This window comes from Fulmarus glacialis, unplaced genomic scaffold (assembly GCF_000690835.1).
Source record: "Fulmarus glacialis isolate BGI_N327 unplaced genomic scaffold, ASM69083v1 scaffold28779, whole genome shotgun sequence".
NCBI lineage: Eukaryota > Metazoa > Chordata > Aves > Procellariiformes > Procellariidae > Fulmarus > Fulmarus glacialis.
In genome coordinates, this window is record NW_009234346.1 from 1 (window position 1) to 18,299 (window position 18,299).

At 41.7% G+C, this 18,299-nt stretch overlaps 1 protein-coding gene across 1 annotated transcript; it reads right to left on the reverse strand.

Annotated features, from left to right (window-relative positions):
- Positions 1–2,379: 2,379 nt before the first annotated feature.
- TSPAN8 (tetraspanin 8) lies at positions 2,380–17,589 on the reverse strand. Its single transcript, XM_009585628.1, has 8 exons — positions 17,530–17,589; positions 12,684–12,746; positions 9,881–10,009; positions 9,213–9,287; positions 9,020–9,127; positions 7,184–7,321; positions 5,012–5,095; positions 2,380–2,433 (listed from the first exon to the last, which is right to left on the reverse strand). Exons 1-8 carry the CDS (start codon positions 17,587–17,589, stop codon positions 2,380–2,382), a joined length of 711 nt encoding a protein of 236 aa, XP_009583923.1.
- Between the last annotated feature and the right edge of the window lie 710 nt (positions 17,590–18,299).

Consider the following 18,299-nt stretch of genomic DNA (forward strand, 5'->3'; position numbering starts at 1 on the left):
TATCCCAGCCCAAACCAGCATACCAGGCTGTAGACAACCAAAATTTACATGTATGAACACCTTGCTTTTATACATCTGTCTCCCCCAGAGGAGATACAGATCGGATTGGTGTCCAAGCCAGCGTACATTGTGCCGACCTCGTGTCAATGATGTTCATCACAAATCCCTAGCAGTAATCCTCAAGTTTACAGCTGCCTGAAGCTACTACTGGTAGCAAAGGTGAGCTGTAATTTCCCCTTCATGTCCATCCATTAGACATCCACAGCTCTGAGCCCCCTTTCTATTGGAGACCTTGTCCTTTGTTCAAAGAGCAGACCATTCCTTTTTATGGGAAGGAGTAGAAGGAAGAGGAAGATGCAATTCTCTCTGCATTTTGCCCCTCTACTCCCAATTTTTTCTGTAGTGATAATCCAAGAGTCCAGCCGTCATCCCGTGATCTGGGTGATTCAGGCTCAGCTCCCAAGATTTCAAATCACGGGTAAGATATGCACAGGAAAAAACAGTCTGGGGAGGAGGAGCAACCAGAAGCCAGAGTTTCTCCTTCCAGTGAGTACGGCTAGGTTATGTAGTCATGCTTTTTCTCTGGTCCAACAACGTTTGAATTCTTCTGGCACAGTTTCTGAGGCTCAGCAGAAAAAAGGGCAAGTGCCAGATGACTTTCCTGGGAAACACACGAATTTCTGAAAGCAGCTCTCACTGCTTGGCCTAATGGTCTGAGTGCTAGGGAAAGGGCAGGGGACGGGACAGAAACTTTTCCTCTGGATGTGTTTTGCAAGAAAGTGGTTGCTGCAGATGAATTTTACCTGAACCCAATCCTGTCAGTATAAGGCGTGGGTAAAGGTCTTTGCTCAAGGAAATCTTTTAATGTATTTATAAGCAACAGTTGCATGGCTCTGTCAAGATGGGAGCAGTCTGGGTGTGTTTTGAGACTGTCGTGGTCACTTGAGGGGTCTTAAAGTAGAAGAGCATGGTACATGTTTTTCTCTTAAGAGCAGCTGTCTGAAGGTGTTCAAAGTTGCTCCTAAAGATGAAGATGGGGGCCCAGTGGGACTGGTGAAAACAGCTAGCCCCCAACCCACAGCAGTGAGGCCATTGGCATGCTGTGGAAAACCTCAGCAGATCCCTATGGGCATCGTTAGATGTCTTCATACCTTTAAAAAATCTGCTCCCTGATGCCATCTACTTTCTGTCAGGGAGCCGGCTGGGACCATGCGGGCTCCCCTGGAGTGGCAGGGCAGGGCCTGGCAGCCAGGGTCCATCCCACCGCCTCCGCCAGGAGCAGGGCAGCAGGCGGGCACTGGGGCAGCCCCAGCCCCGCGCATCGCGCACTTCCCTGGGGATGGGGATGGGCTGAAGCCAGGCCAGGACATGGGCCCATGGGTGGGCCCAGCTCAGTGGGACCCATGGCCAAGCAGGGCAGGGCTGTGGGGAGCTGGAGACTGGCCCTGCTGCAGCATCACTGGGCAGGAGCCTATGGCCCCAGGGGGCTGACATGGGGTCCTGGGCCGTGGGCAGGGTGGGGGACAGTCAGGGCTGGCAGTGCCTCAGGACCCCACCACTTGCAAGCACTGGTCGATCCAAAGGCAGGTATGCATTACCAGCCGTCCCCTCTCCTGTCCACCCGCTGCTGGGAAGCCCACTGCTCCCCTTAGCCGCTCTGGGTGACGTCTCACCTGTATGACTTCTGTGTGCCTCTTGCCTCTGCATGGGCTTGGATTTCACCCTTGACGCGTATTTGCAAAACACGTGCCACTAAATCCAACTCCCATATGTAATCTAAGCATCATTTGGGCCTGAGAGTGACCATCTCAGCTGTCAGGATATTGATTCAAATGTCCCTGAAGGGAAATGCGGCTTTCCTATTTGGGTGAAAGTTAGTCCCTGTGCTTTTCACAAGTAACAAAACCATATCGAGTGTCAAACTGACCTGCGACACTCGTAATGAAAACACCCTGCACCACAAGCAAAGCTGCCTGGGGGCATGTGATTCCCCGGACCAGTCAGCCACCGCAAGATCCTTTGCAGCTGTTTAGGGTGACTCTGCTATGGGTGGCGTAACACCCATGTGGGCACACCGCATGGTGAACTCGGAATCTCAACATGACTTAAATGCTATCTTCAGACAAAATAAACTCTTCAGAAACATAAACAAAGACGTTTATTGCAAATAAAAATCCACATTCACATCATTAAATCTTATGAAGTGTAAGGAGGTCATTTTGCAAATTGCGAAGCATCCATGTGCACAAGGGCTGCCGTTTTCATCAGAACAGCTGCCTGGGACATGCATATATTTATCTGAATGTGCCAAGCCAAATAACCCTCTATCTACAAAGGTTTTGATTTGGCTGGTGACATCTTTCTGACACTTCCACAGTTTCATTTTCTCTGGATCTGGCAGTAGAGGCTCATAGAAAACCCCAAACCAAGAATCTGGAAAACAAAGACATTTCTGGTATTACTTGGCAGTCCTGGAAACCCCAGGATACAACTGATACACAGCGGGAACATTTTGTTTGCAAATATCTTGGATTTACATGCAGGCTAAATCTGCTATGCAGAAGATCTTTTCCAATGTAATTCTTAAAGAACATGACTCTAGAATATAGAGTGAAATCAGTATGTGCAACAGGCAAGACTGCAGACATGATGGAAAACTATAATTTGTTTAAAAGATGGATTGCCTCTATGGATGGGGAAACCTGTAACTCTGGGGATTTAAAATGCAGTTGCTAGCTGCAATGGCGCAGCAAATACTGAGAAGTTCAAGAAAATGAGACAAAAATTCAATCTTTTATTTTCTAAGAAAGTTGGAGGAACTTTCTGATTCCATTGCATATTCTGAGGGTTGTTCCCCTTTGAAATCTTTCTTCCTTTCCACTGTCACTTTCCTTTATGTAAATATATGTGTAAAGGCACACATATGTATATGTATACAGGCATACATCTATACACGTACCCCACTGTTTTGAGTGGCAAATGATCATGCAACAACTATTTTATATTCATCAGTAATAGATTTGGGATAGAAACACTGAGTCTACTAAAGAAGCTGTTGCTTGAAATATAAAATCCAGTAGGGTCACCTTCTGTAGTGGGAATTACTGGGTGAAATTCCACAGCCTGTGACAGACAGCTGGCGAGATGAGAAGATCAGAAAGCTTCCTTCTGGATTTAAAATTAACCAGTCTGTAAAGGTGTTTCACAAAAGTGGAAAGTATCCAAACGACATTTTTGAAGCCATAAACACCAGGGTGCTTCATTTATTTAAGGAAGAGACAGTGGAGAGTGTACAAAACACAGGGGTACAGCTAAGATGAACTCACAGCTGGAATAAGATGACAGGGCTTCCCTGACATACCATGCCCGCATTTTCCCTTGCACCCAAGTGAAACTGGGCCCTTCTTCTCAGTATCATTTCCACTAATAGGGTGAGCTAAAACCATTAACAGCCCACAAGTGGCACAATGGAGCAGGCAGAGGGGGGAACACTAGGGCAGAGCGTTTTCCTTGTCCACTTCTTTTTATCTGGGTTTTTCCAGAGCAGAGAGATGGTTAAGCATGTGGCCTTTGATTTGCAATTACTTGAAAAGTCGTAATATGTTAATATCTTTGGAAAGGCTAAATGTTTATCAAGTGTAAATTGCCAGCTGACAATTTGTACCAGCTGAGGCTCATATTGTTTGTTCATGTTGTTTTCTAATCCTTTTATGATTGGGAGAGGCAGCCACCACAGAAAATGCCAACTGGAGAACAGGGAAGAATAATGGCCAATGAACTAAATGCTACAAATCATGTAACAGCAGTAACTGGAGCAAAGTGACTTATAACTTACCTTCGAGATACAAGTGCAATTTTACACTTCTATTATATTTTTAAAGGCCTTTTAATATTGGTATATTATTTCATCTATTTTCCCCCCAAAGTCTACATATAGGCGAGAGACCTGACCCCCCCACATATAGCACCTTAAATAACATGAAGCCTGTGCCGAGCAAGAAGTTAGTGGCCTGTCCTCTCCCAGTGCTGCAGCTGCGTAACTCTTCCCCGCTTACTATTATTTTCCTGGAAATGTATTTTTGAGTTGGGGCTCTTGCCCACTCTTCTACCACGAGGAGCAATCCTCTGCCAATGATGTTAAGAAGTTTTCACTCGGAATAACAGACTGAACTCTGCACAGCAATCTTTGTCATTTCTGCTTTTCACTCAAACATCCATCGGCGGGGGGCGGGGGAGGAGGGAAACCACAGAGGAATAGTGAAAAGAAAGAAAATGACCGAAGAAAGCAACATGATGAAATCCCCTGTTTCTCTGTCATTTTCTCCTAATCAAAGCCTATCATTCATCAAGTAGCTGACTGGATAACCTCACTGTTTTCCCTCCTCTCTTCGGAGAAAATTTTGCATGTTATTCTTTAGTGTATGATGAAGCAATTAAATAAAGAGTTCACATACTCTGCTTTTTTTACACACAGGAATATATGGAGCAGCACGGGTGTGGACTCAGGCACATTCACGCACCATCCTGATGGCTAAATTATTCCCTCGGAATAATAATTTTGTATCATTATCTGTGATAAGAATATGCATTTTAGGGGCTAAGTTTTCTTATGAGATGACTTTTTCCTCAAGCAAAGGAGAGACAGAGGAGGAAAAGACCAGCTATTCTGCCTCATGTCTTCCTGGGGCTGGGTATCCGCACACCCCTCTTGTCCACAGGGCTCACTGTCAAGGCACAGCCTGGCTCCAGGACTGTCAAACCTTTGCAGAAAAAGTGCCATGTGGCACACTTATACAGGCAGCAGGGTGGTCTGATCCCACCTCAAGTTCTCAGCTCGGCAGCCGTGTACTGTTTATATGAAATAACTGTAAGATTACAGCTAAGGTGAGAGGTGGTTTTCCCTTGTCTATTAATTGAGCAAGCCAGGTGTTTTAATCCCATTCCCAGTGTATTTCTAAGTAGAACATATTGCTTGTCAGCTACTAAATATTTTAATGGTGTATACTGGTACCTCAATAACGGCCAGTCCAAAGGCAATCCCCATAATTATGAGCAGATGGTCTTCCAGGTATTCGATAATCACTTCTCCACAAGGCTGAAAAATAAGACAAAATGATTAATTATAAGTAAGCAATATTATCCTAAGATTAGTAGGAATGCATCCTCTAAAATGACTCCTCTCACACTCTCTCTCTCTCTGTGCTAAAGAAAGGCTATTTGAATTTACTCTGGCTTGTTGCTAAAAAGAGCACAGCTATATGTACCTTGTGCTCTAAGAAAGATATCTAATCTTTGCTTTCCCAAACATGGAAATGAATTTTGTAGCTGACCATAAAGTGGTACAATTTCAAATGACAACATGCAGCTGTAATGCCTAATGTCTGCATGATTTTCAGGTGTCAAGGAAAGAAGCATTTATTCTTACTTTCATTTGATAATCATTCCCTGCTAGGAAAGAGCCAATGCAGCAATAACCAGATCTGAAAGAGAACTTCAGTTTCCCACTAATCTGATCTTTGGATTTGAAACTTCAAAGCCTATTATTAGAGTTGGGTTCAACTATCAATATTTGGATATAAAACTTAGCTTAAGTATTAATTTTGACAAATGTTTGGTGATCTTGGGCTGGGTCTGGGAGGAAGAGAGTGATCCTATCTGAAGTTCTATGCAGAGCTACTCTCCTTCTTAATAAATGCATACATCTGTTCTTATAATGACTACATCTTCTGCAGGCATTGACAATATTCCTTTTGCAAACTGTAGGGAAAGCCAAATCCATCAAAACTATGGTACTGTTCCAACACTACAACTGCCTTCCCCCCAAATATATTTATATTCTTTCACCGTATTTCCTCCCTCACAGTAAACACATGGGTCTTCTCCTTCTAGTCCTTCTAAAAAACCTCTCATTTAAGCTGACTCAGAACTGCACTGAATTTCAAATCTTTTTTCCTGGATCACAAAAGTTGAATGTCTTTACTAGCACCTAACACCACCATGAAATCTGTGTGTTCATGTAAGTGATATCTTGCACCTGCAGTAATTTCACTGATGGCTTCTCATGTGTCCTTTGAGGGTTTGCCTGAGGCCAAAAAGACGTTAAAAGGTGGCCAAAACAGCCTCTTTGTATACATCTTATTTCCAGATTGGGTTCTGGCATCCTCTACTTAACCAGACTGTTCCCTTGCTTTAAAACAGTATTTGCTTCTGTGGGACTACACAGGGAGGAAATTAGTGTTCACGCAGGACCCGGCTAAGGAGCTGTGCATTTAGAAAAGTATACAGCCAGATTTGGACATGTGCTAAAATCTGCTTTGTGCTTGGTGCAGATTGGCAAACTTTGTACCGCCGGCATTCTAGAAATGCAGCTATTTTGTGCTAGTTTTGCACTTTTTTTCATATTTTTCTTTGTATGCATGGAGTCCAAATTTCCATATAGGGAGACAGATAAATCTTGAAATTAATTAATTGAGATCTCTGCTGCCCACCTACCAATTTTTGAGTATGCTTTCTTGTTGCCTGTCACCAGACATTTTTGCCTTATTATTATATTAACTGCCCCAAGCTTTTCAAAGGGCTGTAGTTGTAGGAAATTGCACTTTAGGTATGCTGCCATGAAGCCTACAGCATGTAAGGTTTCTTTCCAGCAGATCCTGCAAAACAAGTGTGGGGTTTTTTATTAAAGGACTGCAAAACCCCAAAGGTCTTGCATTTAATGTGTTCGTTTTTCAATATCCCTTAGCCCTTTGAAAGCCTCTGAGTCAACGTCTGCCACCAGAATGAGCCTGGGTGGGAACATAACCTTCTGAGGGAGGAACGAGAGCCAAAGGGTAACTGACATGCTGCTCTGACTCAGAGACATGCTCTGACTCAGAGACATACTCTGACCCCAAAGCCATAATAGTTTTCACCCATAGTAACCATGCAGACTGCTGAGGTCTTAAGGGTACTGCACTGCACAGCTAAAATAGAGGCATCCCAGGAAGAGGAAGCAGCAGCGCATTTCACGTATGCATAGTAATTTCATAACAGATGGCACAGGGGCTATTCTGGCTAACGAAAAGAAGGCAAAACTTTGCCTTTTTGGAAAGATATAGAACTGCTGACGATGCCAGTCACCAAAGACAACCTTGGGTTAAAACCTCTTTTTGGAAAGAAGAGTGGAACATTCTATTTTTCTTACCGTTTTATAAACGTATCTGCCTTGAAAGATGGTGCATGATGGGCTCTTGAGTTCACACGCACAGACTTTGCTACCAAAAGGACTATTAAAATTTTTTCCCCAGTCTGCAGGTCCATTCAGCAAACCACAGCACTGGTTCTGCAAGAAAGGAGGAAATGGGGAGATGAGGAAAAAAGTGGTGATTTGCAGTTTGAGGAGAGTAGGCGAGGGAGCTGAGAGGAACAACGAAGGAGACATTTCCTTTCATCTTTTCCCATGTGGAATTGTCCCACATTGGTATGTCTCAAACACGCTTTACATTTCCATAGCAGTTACAAGAATGTAAGTGCACAAGTTTAAAAAAAGAAAAGAAAAAAAAAAAAAAAAAAAGCCCAGGTTTTAAAAAAATATTGTAATACTATAAAGCTAGTAATTGTCAGTGCCAGAATGGAACTGGAACATGGAACAACGCTGGGTATAGTATTTTTCGAGAATCAGGTCTTCTTTCTGCAAGTTATACTTGCAGAAGTTAAGTAACAGCTCCAGTAACATCCACATTTCACATCTTGAAAAGCCAGGCTGAAAATGTAAAATTCAGGCACATAAAACTCTGAAATCTAGAAAAATAACCACCTTGAATGATGGTTAGCCCTTTAAATTAGAAATGGACTGAGGCGGCCAGGGCTCCATTTGGGGTTTGTGAAACCTAAACCAGGTGCAGTTTCACTTCATGTTCCACTTTATTCAAGCCACTAAAGCTCAGGGGTACAGACTTGGTTTGAGGTCCTCCCTCTTTTAAAAAGCAGCTGGAAATGTTCACATAATTTTGTATAAAAGCAAAGGCCGTGGGACATAATAAACCAATCCTGGTCTATTTAAAAATTAATACAGTAATTATGGGATTTTTCATTTTGTTCACCCTTCAATCATCTCTCCAGGGAGCTGCTTATTGTACCAGAAGAAATAAGCTGGCTCAGAAGCAGAGGACAGGGCTGAAGGTGGAATGGGGAAGGAGAAGTGGAAGTAATATAAGCCACCCAAATATTGTTTCTTGCTTCCTTTTCTTTCACACCAGCAACCTTTAAAAATACAGGAATTCTTTAAGCCTACCCATCAAAGTCATCACCCATTAGGGACTAAAAAAAAAAAAAAACAACAGCAGGCACTCTGTCAATGTATAGACACAGCTGCTAGTGGGAGGGGCAGGGGTCTACATCAGTGATATCAGTGAGATTCAAGGGTATTCTCTGTGTGATACCCAGGAGCAAGCTGGCACTAAGTCTCCACCTTCTGGAGTCCTGCAGGTGGGGGAAGCCAGGATAGGTATAAGCACAGTGAGAACAAACCTCCCTTTTATCATATTTTCTTCCCCCTTCTTACACAGTGAAGTATGGCATTTAATGACTTCATAGCAATAAGATATTCCAAATGAAATACACTCCTGAAGTTTTCCTTATCCCTGGGGTAGTCTTGCCTTAAGAGTACTGGATAGTTCTTAGCTGGGATACAGTGATAGAGCAATGTCCCTTCGGAAGGGAAAGCTGTAACAAAGGAGCAGGCAGCCTTCTCATGAAAGAGCTTAGCTAGCTGTCAGTCTCACTTGCATGTTGTGTGTCCTTGCTCCACTGCTCTTATAAACAGTATTGCACAAAGAAATCATCACAGAAAGCCCATGTCATATCAAGAGAGCAGAAGCCCCTTGCATAGTATTTTAACTTGCCTTTAAGTCAGACCCTTCCCCATCCCCAGGGAATGAAATTCAGACCTATGGCAGAGTAGCCATAAAATGAAGCACAGACAAATGCTAGAGATGGAACAGAGAGCAACAACCCCTGCCCTTTGTTACATTTTAATTACCATTCTCTCAAACTTCTGGAATTTCTCTTGAAACTTTTTAGATTCTTCTGTAGAGCTTTGCAATGAATTCACACTCTCCACGAGAGTCTTGTTAAGGGATGTTTCAATCTGCAATTCCAAACATTTTATTAGTTTTCGGGGTAGAAACAAAACTCTGGGAAGACATCAATGAAAATGCAGAATAATACTGTACCTGAGATCTATACACTGCTCCTAAAATACCTCCTGTGATCTGAAGGATCAGGATCAGAAGCAGTCCAATAAAAAACTAGGAAGAAAAAAAAAGGGGGAGAAAACTAGAGTACTTTTGACCAAGATGATATAATTTCTTCTAAGTGAATGTTAAGCTTTCATGTGCTTGAATAACCATGTAGGTAGAATGAACTGAAGTTCCAGTCAGAGCTGCTCCTTCTTTGGCGATGAGAAAATGGGGTGCTCGAGATAGAGTGTGCTCAGCTGGTGATCAAAACAAGGTGCACACCAGAGTAGTGACATGATGGGCAGTGTGCAGGTGAGAGGTGTGGGGCAGGAGGACAGGGAGCACCAGCAAAGGGAGCAACTGGGAATTTATGAAATTAAATGGGATAGGTAGTGGGGGAGGACTGGTGGGTGGAAAAAAAGCTAGTGACGTGCTCGGGGCTCTCTGGACCCTGTCTTGTTGATGAGACCACCCATCATTTTTTCTGCACTAGAATTCAGAAGGGGCTCAAGCACAAGATAAGCAATGAAAACACATGACCATAATGAAGCATTTGGTTAAACAAAAAGGCCCCCATCTTCATTTGATACTACTTGCAAGGACCTTATCCATCAAATGTAGCTGTGACCTGTTAAATGTAGCCAAATGTTTTTCTCCCCTACCAACAGCAGCATGCACCGGCTCTCCTTTACGGCACCACAGCATCCCAGAAACCCAAGGACCATAATGATGGAGCCCACGGCTATCAGCAGATCAACCCCTGCAAACAGGCTGCTGTCTATCTCCAACTCCTGAAAAGAGAGGGGAAAAAAATCTTTCAGCTACAAGAAGCTCCTCCCCAAAAACAAGACAATTACTTCATACTGATAAATATACTGATTAGCAACCATGGAGAAATTTTGATCCATAAATAAACATGCCCCCTTCTTAAATGTTTTGTTGGGGAGCTCGGTAGAACCTACCTTTTCACTGTCTTTGTCTCTGCACAAGATGAAAGTCAACTTTACAGAGTAAATAAAGATCTCTTGCCTTTAAAGTGGCTTTCAGTTAGTTTTCAGTCAATGAATCTTTGCTTTTTACTGGAAGTAGCAAAATTGATTATCTCGAAATCTTTCCTACATTAACTAAATGTTAAAGAAACAAAACCTCTGTTTGTCATTAGAAGGCCAGGAACATACTCTGTGGTTGTTCCTGAGAGAACACTTCTCAGAGCGATGCTGGATATACTAGAGAAATAGTTGGATGCATTTTCCAAAGCAGCTTTCTTTTTCTTTTTTTTTAGGCATGATCTCTAATATTACCCTCAGAGATGAGGACTGTATTTTGATGTGTGGGACACTCAACTAAACAATTCATATACCTCAATATTATTAAATATCAAATTATTCAGTTCCCACAGGACTGACTAAGGCCAAAGGCCAAAATAGAGAAAAATGTTCAAAGAATATTTTCCAGTGTGGCTGGTGCCAAGATTAGGAAAAATGTCTGGAAGTTGTCACATTTATCTTCTGATGGAAATTGCAAAGGTATATAGACAAGTATAATTTGAAGAATGTGTTGTTCTTTCCCCTTCCAAGTTGGACTGAACCTCCTGTTATTTATTCTTAGAAAGCTCTATTCATCTACAGCCAAATCCTTACGGTCTGTTCAATTATTACTCAGGCAAAACATACATTGGTTTTGAATGGGAACTTTGCCTGCCTAGAGGCAAAAATGTGAGAAAATGCTTTCAATTTTGGTCCCTATTCTTAATTCACAGGTTTTGGGGAGTACTAAGTGTCACTTCAGGAAACCAGTTTGGGACACACTTAGGTATGCTTTTCTGAATAGGAAATCTCTCAAAAAATAAGAAAGGGTAATAGTGGTTGTGGTTTTCCAAGCTCCATTGTACCATCTGAGCCATCATACTAGAGGTGGTCAACTAGCAAGTAAGGCAATTTTAGCTTCTTGAAAAATGTTGATTGAGAAGTGAAAGTTGTCATTCTTCCTCTTCCACAGCAGAGAACAGCGGAGCTCTCCACCATGACCTAATTTACCCCATGGCACAAGGTTGTTATGAACGGAGTTCTGTTGCATCTGCCAGACATGAGACATCTGGGACTGGCTAAGGGCAACAGTGTCATCAGCCAAACAGGAGGAAATATATGAAGCTATCTTCTTATCTTCACCATCTTTTTATTTCCAGATGGGAAAATACTGACTTAAAAATTATTGTTCTTAACTAACGGACTGCGGTAGAGCAACAGAGGAGTGACCTGAAGATTTGCAACTTAATCTATACCAAAGGCTCAGTCTGAAAGCTGAAAAAAATGCTCCCATGTCACACTTGGCCATTTTTTCACTTCTGTGGCCAGAAAGCCTTTTTGGAAATAGAAATATGCAAATTAAATTTTCAAATTAATTTACATTTCTATGGCCCAAATTCACAGGAAGAAATATACTGCCTAAACCTTAGAGTCAGATTGTTCTTCCTGTTAGTGTTACAAAGCACCAACATAGAAGATTGCGCAATGCCTTTCAGAGAAGCATCTACGAGCTGTGAAATCAGCTTCACTCAAGGGTGGTGGAAAATATGCTGCGAGTCAGAGGCCAGTGACACTGGGAGCACACTTGGCAAAAGGTTGGCAGGGCCCACAGGGCCAAAGGGCCTTTGCACCAACAGGATCAGCCTTTGCTGCATGTCTGCAAGGTCAAGGGCTCCTCACAATTGTATTTTCCCTAGCTTTGCAGAAAAGGAAAGTCATAAAGTCTGAAGTAATTTAATAACCCAGATAAAATCCAGGAGGAGAACTCAGGGACTTTCTTCTGCCCTCCAGGAGGGCTGTTAGGACATTTTAATCTTAAGTAAAGATTTTTGGGTGTCTAAAACTCTTTCTATATAAACATGAGGGAAAAAGGATAAGGTGTTTTTAAGGAGCCACTGAAAATAGAAGGTAAAAATCCTTGCTCCCTTTCAAAGTTGCAGTTACTAGGGAAATAAGAATTGTGTTATTGAGGATAGTGAGAAAGGTAAAAATGTTCCCTACAAACAATATGGAAGTAACCCTAGGAATATATACGACTATACTATTCTAATAGGGAAAAACATTGAAAAGTCTAGAAGCCGCATGGCTTCTCATTATTCTCTCTAATGCTGAAATCAATAACAAAACCATAATTAGTTTTCATTAGAGGAGAGAGAGACACATGTTTTCCAACAGAAATCAGTGTGCATCTGCAAGAACCTACATTAATAGCACTAGAAGACACTTCCTGTAGTCACGTGTCTGTGCTTACGTCAATCACTTTATCTGACTACGTACACCACCTTGTTTAATCTTAAATATCATAAAATGCATTAATCTTTACCCACACAAACCATCTCAACAAAAACATAACAAATTTGTGGAAATGAAGATGGGAAATGAAAGTGTATGCAGTGGCTTCCACATTTTATGTGGTTCTAGTATGACCGCATACATTTACCTGCTGAGCATCTTTGCTAACACGTATCCATATAGAGACTCCCAAAATAATGGAACCACACACCTGCAGGAGAAAATAAAGAATATTTAGAAAGATCAGCAATTTTAGATTAAAGTTCAGCATCTAAATTGCACCAGATGCTGGCCAAAATTCTGAAATCATTTGTTTGGCAAAGTGAAAGAAACATGAATTGCTGGAGCGTAGAATATTGATTCATATCCAGGAAACTTCATAAGGGTAGTTAAATCTTCAGTTATGCACCAAATCCCTGATGTTTCTACCTCAGAGGAGTCCACATTTCCTTGATGATTTATACATGTGGTTGGGAAGCACACAGAAATTCTGTCAGATGAGAGAGGAATATAAATTGCTGTTATAGGTATACAACATGGCTGTAAAGAACATTGTTTCGAGTATAATGGAAACACATGAGATTTGATAAGGGATGTTTGTATAAATGTTGTTTCTAGAATTATTCAGGACACACATCTAGAGGCATATTCTCTATGGTAAAACTATCAGGAAAAGTTCTAAATAAAGTCTTTCTGCTGTTTCTATTGCAACAATATCCTGTAAAATGCTATAGTTATTATTTCCATTACATTTTTACAGAAAACAACCATATTCGGTCATGTACATGTGAAAGTTAGACTGGGATGACTTGCTTTAAGTTGTTGAAGTCAGGGCAGATGAATCCCAGGTCCAGACACATTCCCTAATCACTAGTTGTGCTCCTGTTTCGTTGACCGTTCCACTATGCGCCAGTCACTGTATTCCTAACCTTGTCCGTGGTGATTCTTACTCAGAATTTCTCTTTATTAAGTGTTGGAGACAGGTAATTAAGAGGCTAATCAGGTGTAAGGATTGTGCCTACTGAGACGACTGGTAGGAAAGAGAGATCAGTGAGGACCAGAGACTAGTCAGATTTAGAATTATGTTCCTGTATGTTATTAATACTCAAGTCATAAATGGCCCTGAAATGTTGTTATGAGCTTCCCATGAAGACTGGGACTATTCCTAACCTTTTAAAATTAAAAGAGCTATTTTTATATGTTTTAGATAATTTTTCTTAAAAAATACTTTCCCCGCAAAAGGTTTCATATAATATTCAGCATCAAAGACCATAACGACTTTAGCAGATTATTTAATATGGAACAGAGCCAGTTCTCAGACATGAGTACCACACATTTTCCTGCTCTAAGTTAAGCTCCTATAAGTACATTTTAAACATGAAAAGGAAAGTTGTACAATTGATGACAGCTATATCATGTTATCAAATTTAACTAGAACTCCCCACTGAAACCTTCTGAATCCCACTGAATCTGCCTAGAAACTGATGGTATCGTATGACTCTATATTTGGGTCTTGTTCAGCAGTACTGTGTGAGCCATGTGGCTATGCACCAGACAACATGGGCTTGCTAATGTGAAAATTTCCACTGAAGCAGCTATTGCTACAAATCCAAACAGAATTTGGCCCACTGCCTTATTTGTTACATAGGACCTCCCATAAAAATACAGCAAAGTAACAGAAGTAAATATAGCTGAGTGTACAGGAACTTACCAATCAGATGGCAATGTTACAATATTTATTTCCTCCATTCAGAAAAGAAACATCATTTATAAATCAAAATTTTTAGTAAGGTGTATATATTTTAATTATAAAAATAGAGTTGGTTTAGGCTGATAAAAAAATGCTCCATTTCAGTAAAATCTTAATGTTTTGTTTCTGTTTATTTTCATACTATACGAAGTGTACAAGAACACACAAAGAAAAGTTTTGAAATAACACATCAAAATGGTCTGTTCCCAAAGAGTCCAAGTCAAACATTTCAAGTTTGCTGGAATACTCCATCCTAATTATTAAATTTTCTTAAAATAAAGTTTCGACTAAAGAAACTTTCATTTCAGGAAATTTCATTTTTAATGAACCAGTATTTTCCAATGGAATAAAAAGAGCTTCTTTGAAAAGGTCCTTACCCGTTTTCCCAAAACTAGATGGCTATCGTAGTTTTGCCTCAACCCTAGACCAAGAATCAGTGACCTTGTCACCATCTCACTAAACTGACCAGGAACAGGACTGTTGTCCCTCAAATTCAATCGGTCCTTCTCTTCTCGAGCCCTTCAGTCTCGGCGTGATGAAGAAATACAGCCTAGTTACATTAATATCACCTCAGATAAGCCTGCCATGACTCTGGACTAGCAGCATATCAAGACTCTGCACTTCTCAGACATGGGAATACCAAACCTATGGGGAATTCCCTCCGCTGGCACACACTTTTTAAGCATCCAGTTTAAGGGTATCAGAAGGAAAATAAGGTTGCTCCTCTTCAGGAAAACATTTGACTGGAATACTTCCTTGAGACACCTGAAATTAACAGTGCTAGGAGGGTCCTACAGAGGATGCGACCTATGGCTCAGCACACCTGCAAAGTTGGTGTTGCTGCATGCAGGGATCAAGATGTAAGGTATGGGGAAAGGGCCACTTTGGTTGTAGATGGGACTGCAAGTCTCGTGTCAACAACTGATCAAAGATTGCTCTGTCACTAATCGGGTTGCCTCAAACTAGGATCAGACATCAATATTTAGTGAAAAAAAATGGTAATTCTACAATCTTGCATGATGTGGAGTAGCAGAAGCTGACAGAATGAGGGCAGCAGGTGAGACTGGATATCCTGCAAACTCTGAAGAAGAGAAAGAGGAAAAATCTGACCTACGTGTCAGGTTTAATGCACAAAACTGACTTAAGGATTAACTGAAGGAGTATTAAAAGCTCCATATAGGCACCCAGCTCCAAAGCACAGGTCTTCAAAAGCCCATGCTCAGCTTTCTTTCACCAAACTGGGAAGATACAAAACTCCATGGACATGCTGGAGCCCAGCACGGGGCTGTAGATTGCCAGGGGGCACACATCATGTAGTGAAGCCAGAGCCATTTTGCAGAGCTTCCTTAGACTATTCCAGGGCTTACACGCTTAGCGCTATGCTGTAAGAGCTGCTTAGAAAAAGGCATCAGAATACTGGAAAGCCCATTCCCAAGTCCCCTAAGAGGGGACACTCCCAGGGAGATTGCAAAAAGCTTAAAATGAAAAGATGCCAGTTAAATATACAGCCATTGCTCTTATCTAGTTAAGGTTAAAGTCACCTTCATTTCCCGCTACCAGTTTAATTTTCCACTTGCCAACTGCCTTGTGCACCAGGGAGAGCAGCTGTGGGACCAGTGGCTATAAAGATATCACTGTTCCCTGTACTTTACTACAGCAATTTAATGATTTCCAGGAATTAGAGACAGGAATGTGAATCAAAGAATTCAGCTTCATTGTACTCCGTCAGCCCATATTCCTGTTTGCACCATGTCTGTTCTTCCCTGCCTTGGTAGTGCTAAACCCCTTCCTTTAAAAGAAGTAACTATAGCTGCCTTCCTGTCCTCCTCTGTCCCATCCAGGCAGTGACATGCACAGCAAATGCTCTCAGCGTATTCTTCCCCAGAATAGAGTACAGATTTTCCTACCTTTGGCATAAAGATAGGTTTGGGAAGTTTGTTCTGCACCTGCTCGTTTCCTGAGCTTTCAAGACTCCCCCAGGATCGCATCCTGTGCTTTTTCCTAGGAAACCCATTCTGTCACTGGAGGCTTAGGCATGGGCATTATTCACACGTTCGTTCCAGAAGCAGTTTGGAGCTTTTCTAATACTAGTCCGAGACATTTGCCTGTGTTTTAGCTTACAGTAAATACAGATGAATGTGAACAGGAAAAACTTCCTGAGGGGCAGGAATTTCAACTCAGAAACTTATGGACTCTTTTAAGGACCATTGCAGAAAAACTTCAACACAGATGTCAAATATCTTCAATCTGCCTTGATGGAGGTGGAGGAAGAAGAGGGGGGAGGCAGTCCAAAACCATCACTGGCCTGTAAGGAATTTCTTTGTGAGGTTCACAAGTGATCAAAGAATTTTGCTAATTCTTCTCATTTTGGCTAGCCACAAATTTTCCAAGGCTACTGTCCGTGGTGCCTTTTGAATGGTATCACCTTTTCACTTGAAAAAAAAACCCTTGAGGCAAACCCCATAATGTGGCTGGTAGTTCCGCTTCTGGTTTCAGTGAACCCCTGGTGAACCTGACAAATCTCTGTCAGGAAAGCTGACAGTGAGGTTGAACCATGAGAGAAATGTTCTTTAACTCAAATCTTTCCAGAGCTTCCAGGATCTGAAATTCTTGCAAACCAGCTGAGATGTGATAAATAGAGAAATATGGTTCAAACGACACCCAGAAACCTGCCTGCTGCCCTGTGGTGTATCTGCCTTGATACAGCTATTGGCAGTACTGCCAGCCCATACCATTTTACAAACGTTTACTGTCCACCATCAGAAACTAATTATGACACTGAACGTAAAGCAAAGAACCGCAAAGAAGGATATGAAAACCATTTATCAATTAGGAGGCTAAAAATACAAGTGAATTTTCCGTGTCTTCTGTTGCAACTACATTTTCAGGATTATGCCGTTTGGATGCAAGCAGCAGACAATAAAAGCAAGAGAACAATGCATTTTAAGTGGAGAGTCTGTTATCTTCCGACCGAAATGAGTGATGTCCCTTGACATGAAGGGCACGATATGGGCAGGGAGACAGACTCATGGCTGGTCTACTTTTGAATGGGGAGGGAAAGCTATTTTGAAGGAAAAAGACAAAGGGAAGGGCAAAAGTTAAACATATTCTCCCCTCCCTGATTTAGAATTGTACTCTGGTTCCACTTATGGTCTATTTTCTTTACAATTCCTTCAACTACAGCATTCAGATAATGTTGAACACATTTCATGCATCACTAATAACAATTTAAACACCAACTTACCCAAAATAAGAAGTTGAAGATGAACATGGAGTACTTCATGCAGCTGCTTACACCCGCCATTTTCAACAAGCTGAGACAAAAACAAGCACTGCAGAAGAAGCTTTCCTAAGAGTTTGACCTCGATATAGAAGTTGTTCCTGCGTCTTCAGAAAACCTCTCAAACCACGTCAAATACACCGTGCTCTGCTACTGAAAGCAAAAATTGTGACCAAGGCATTGACAATTATTTAAATAGTTCCTATACCACAGCTAAATATTAACCAGAGCATTGGGGAAGCACTACCAGGTGTTATCACTGAGTCTCCAGACTCTTACTGCGTCTCTGTTTTTGTACTTTTCTACAGTCCTGCGAGTCTTATTCTACGCCTCAAAAGTAAATAGATACTGCAGCAAAAGTCACAGTTTCAAGAGAAAGAGAAGTGAGCATAAAAACATTTTACAGACCTGCTTTCAAGAGGTGGAAATTATTGCATTTCTTAATGCTTTTAAGTTACAGGGTTTACTCTTTCATTGCCCACTGATCACTGCCAACATTCATTCGCTCGTGTTCACCCTCCCACTCCAGACATTCAACCGGCATAAAGGGATGGGTCTGTTATCCCAGCAGAGGAGGGGTAAGGAATCTGCCGCCATTTTCTCCCTCTCGGTGTCTACTTCAGCTCCTTTTCCTCTTCCTCACCCAATCAGGACCCCGGGAACCTGAGCACTGTGGTACAGAAAACATCCTGCTGTGCAGGTTTCCAAAAGTGTTGTGAACCCCAGCACAGTAA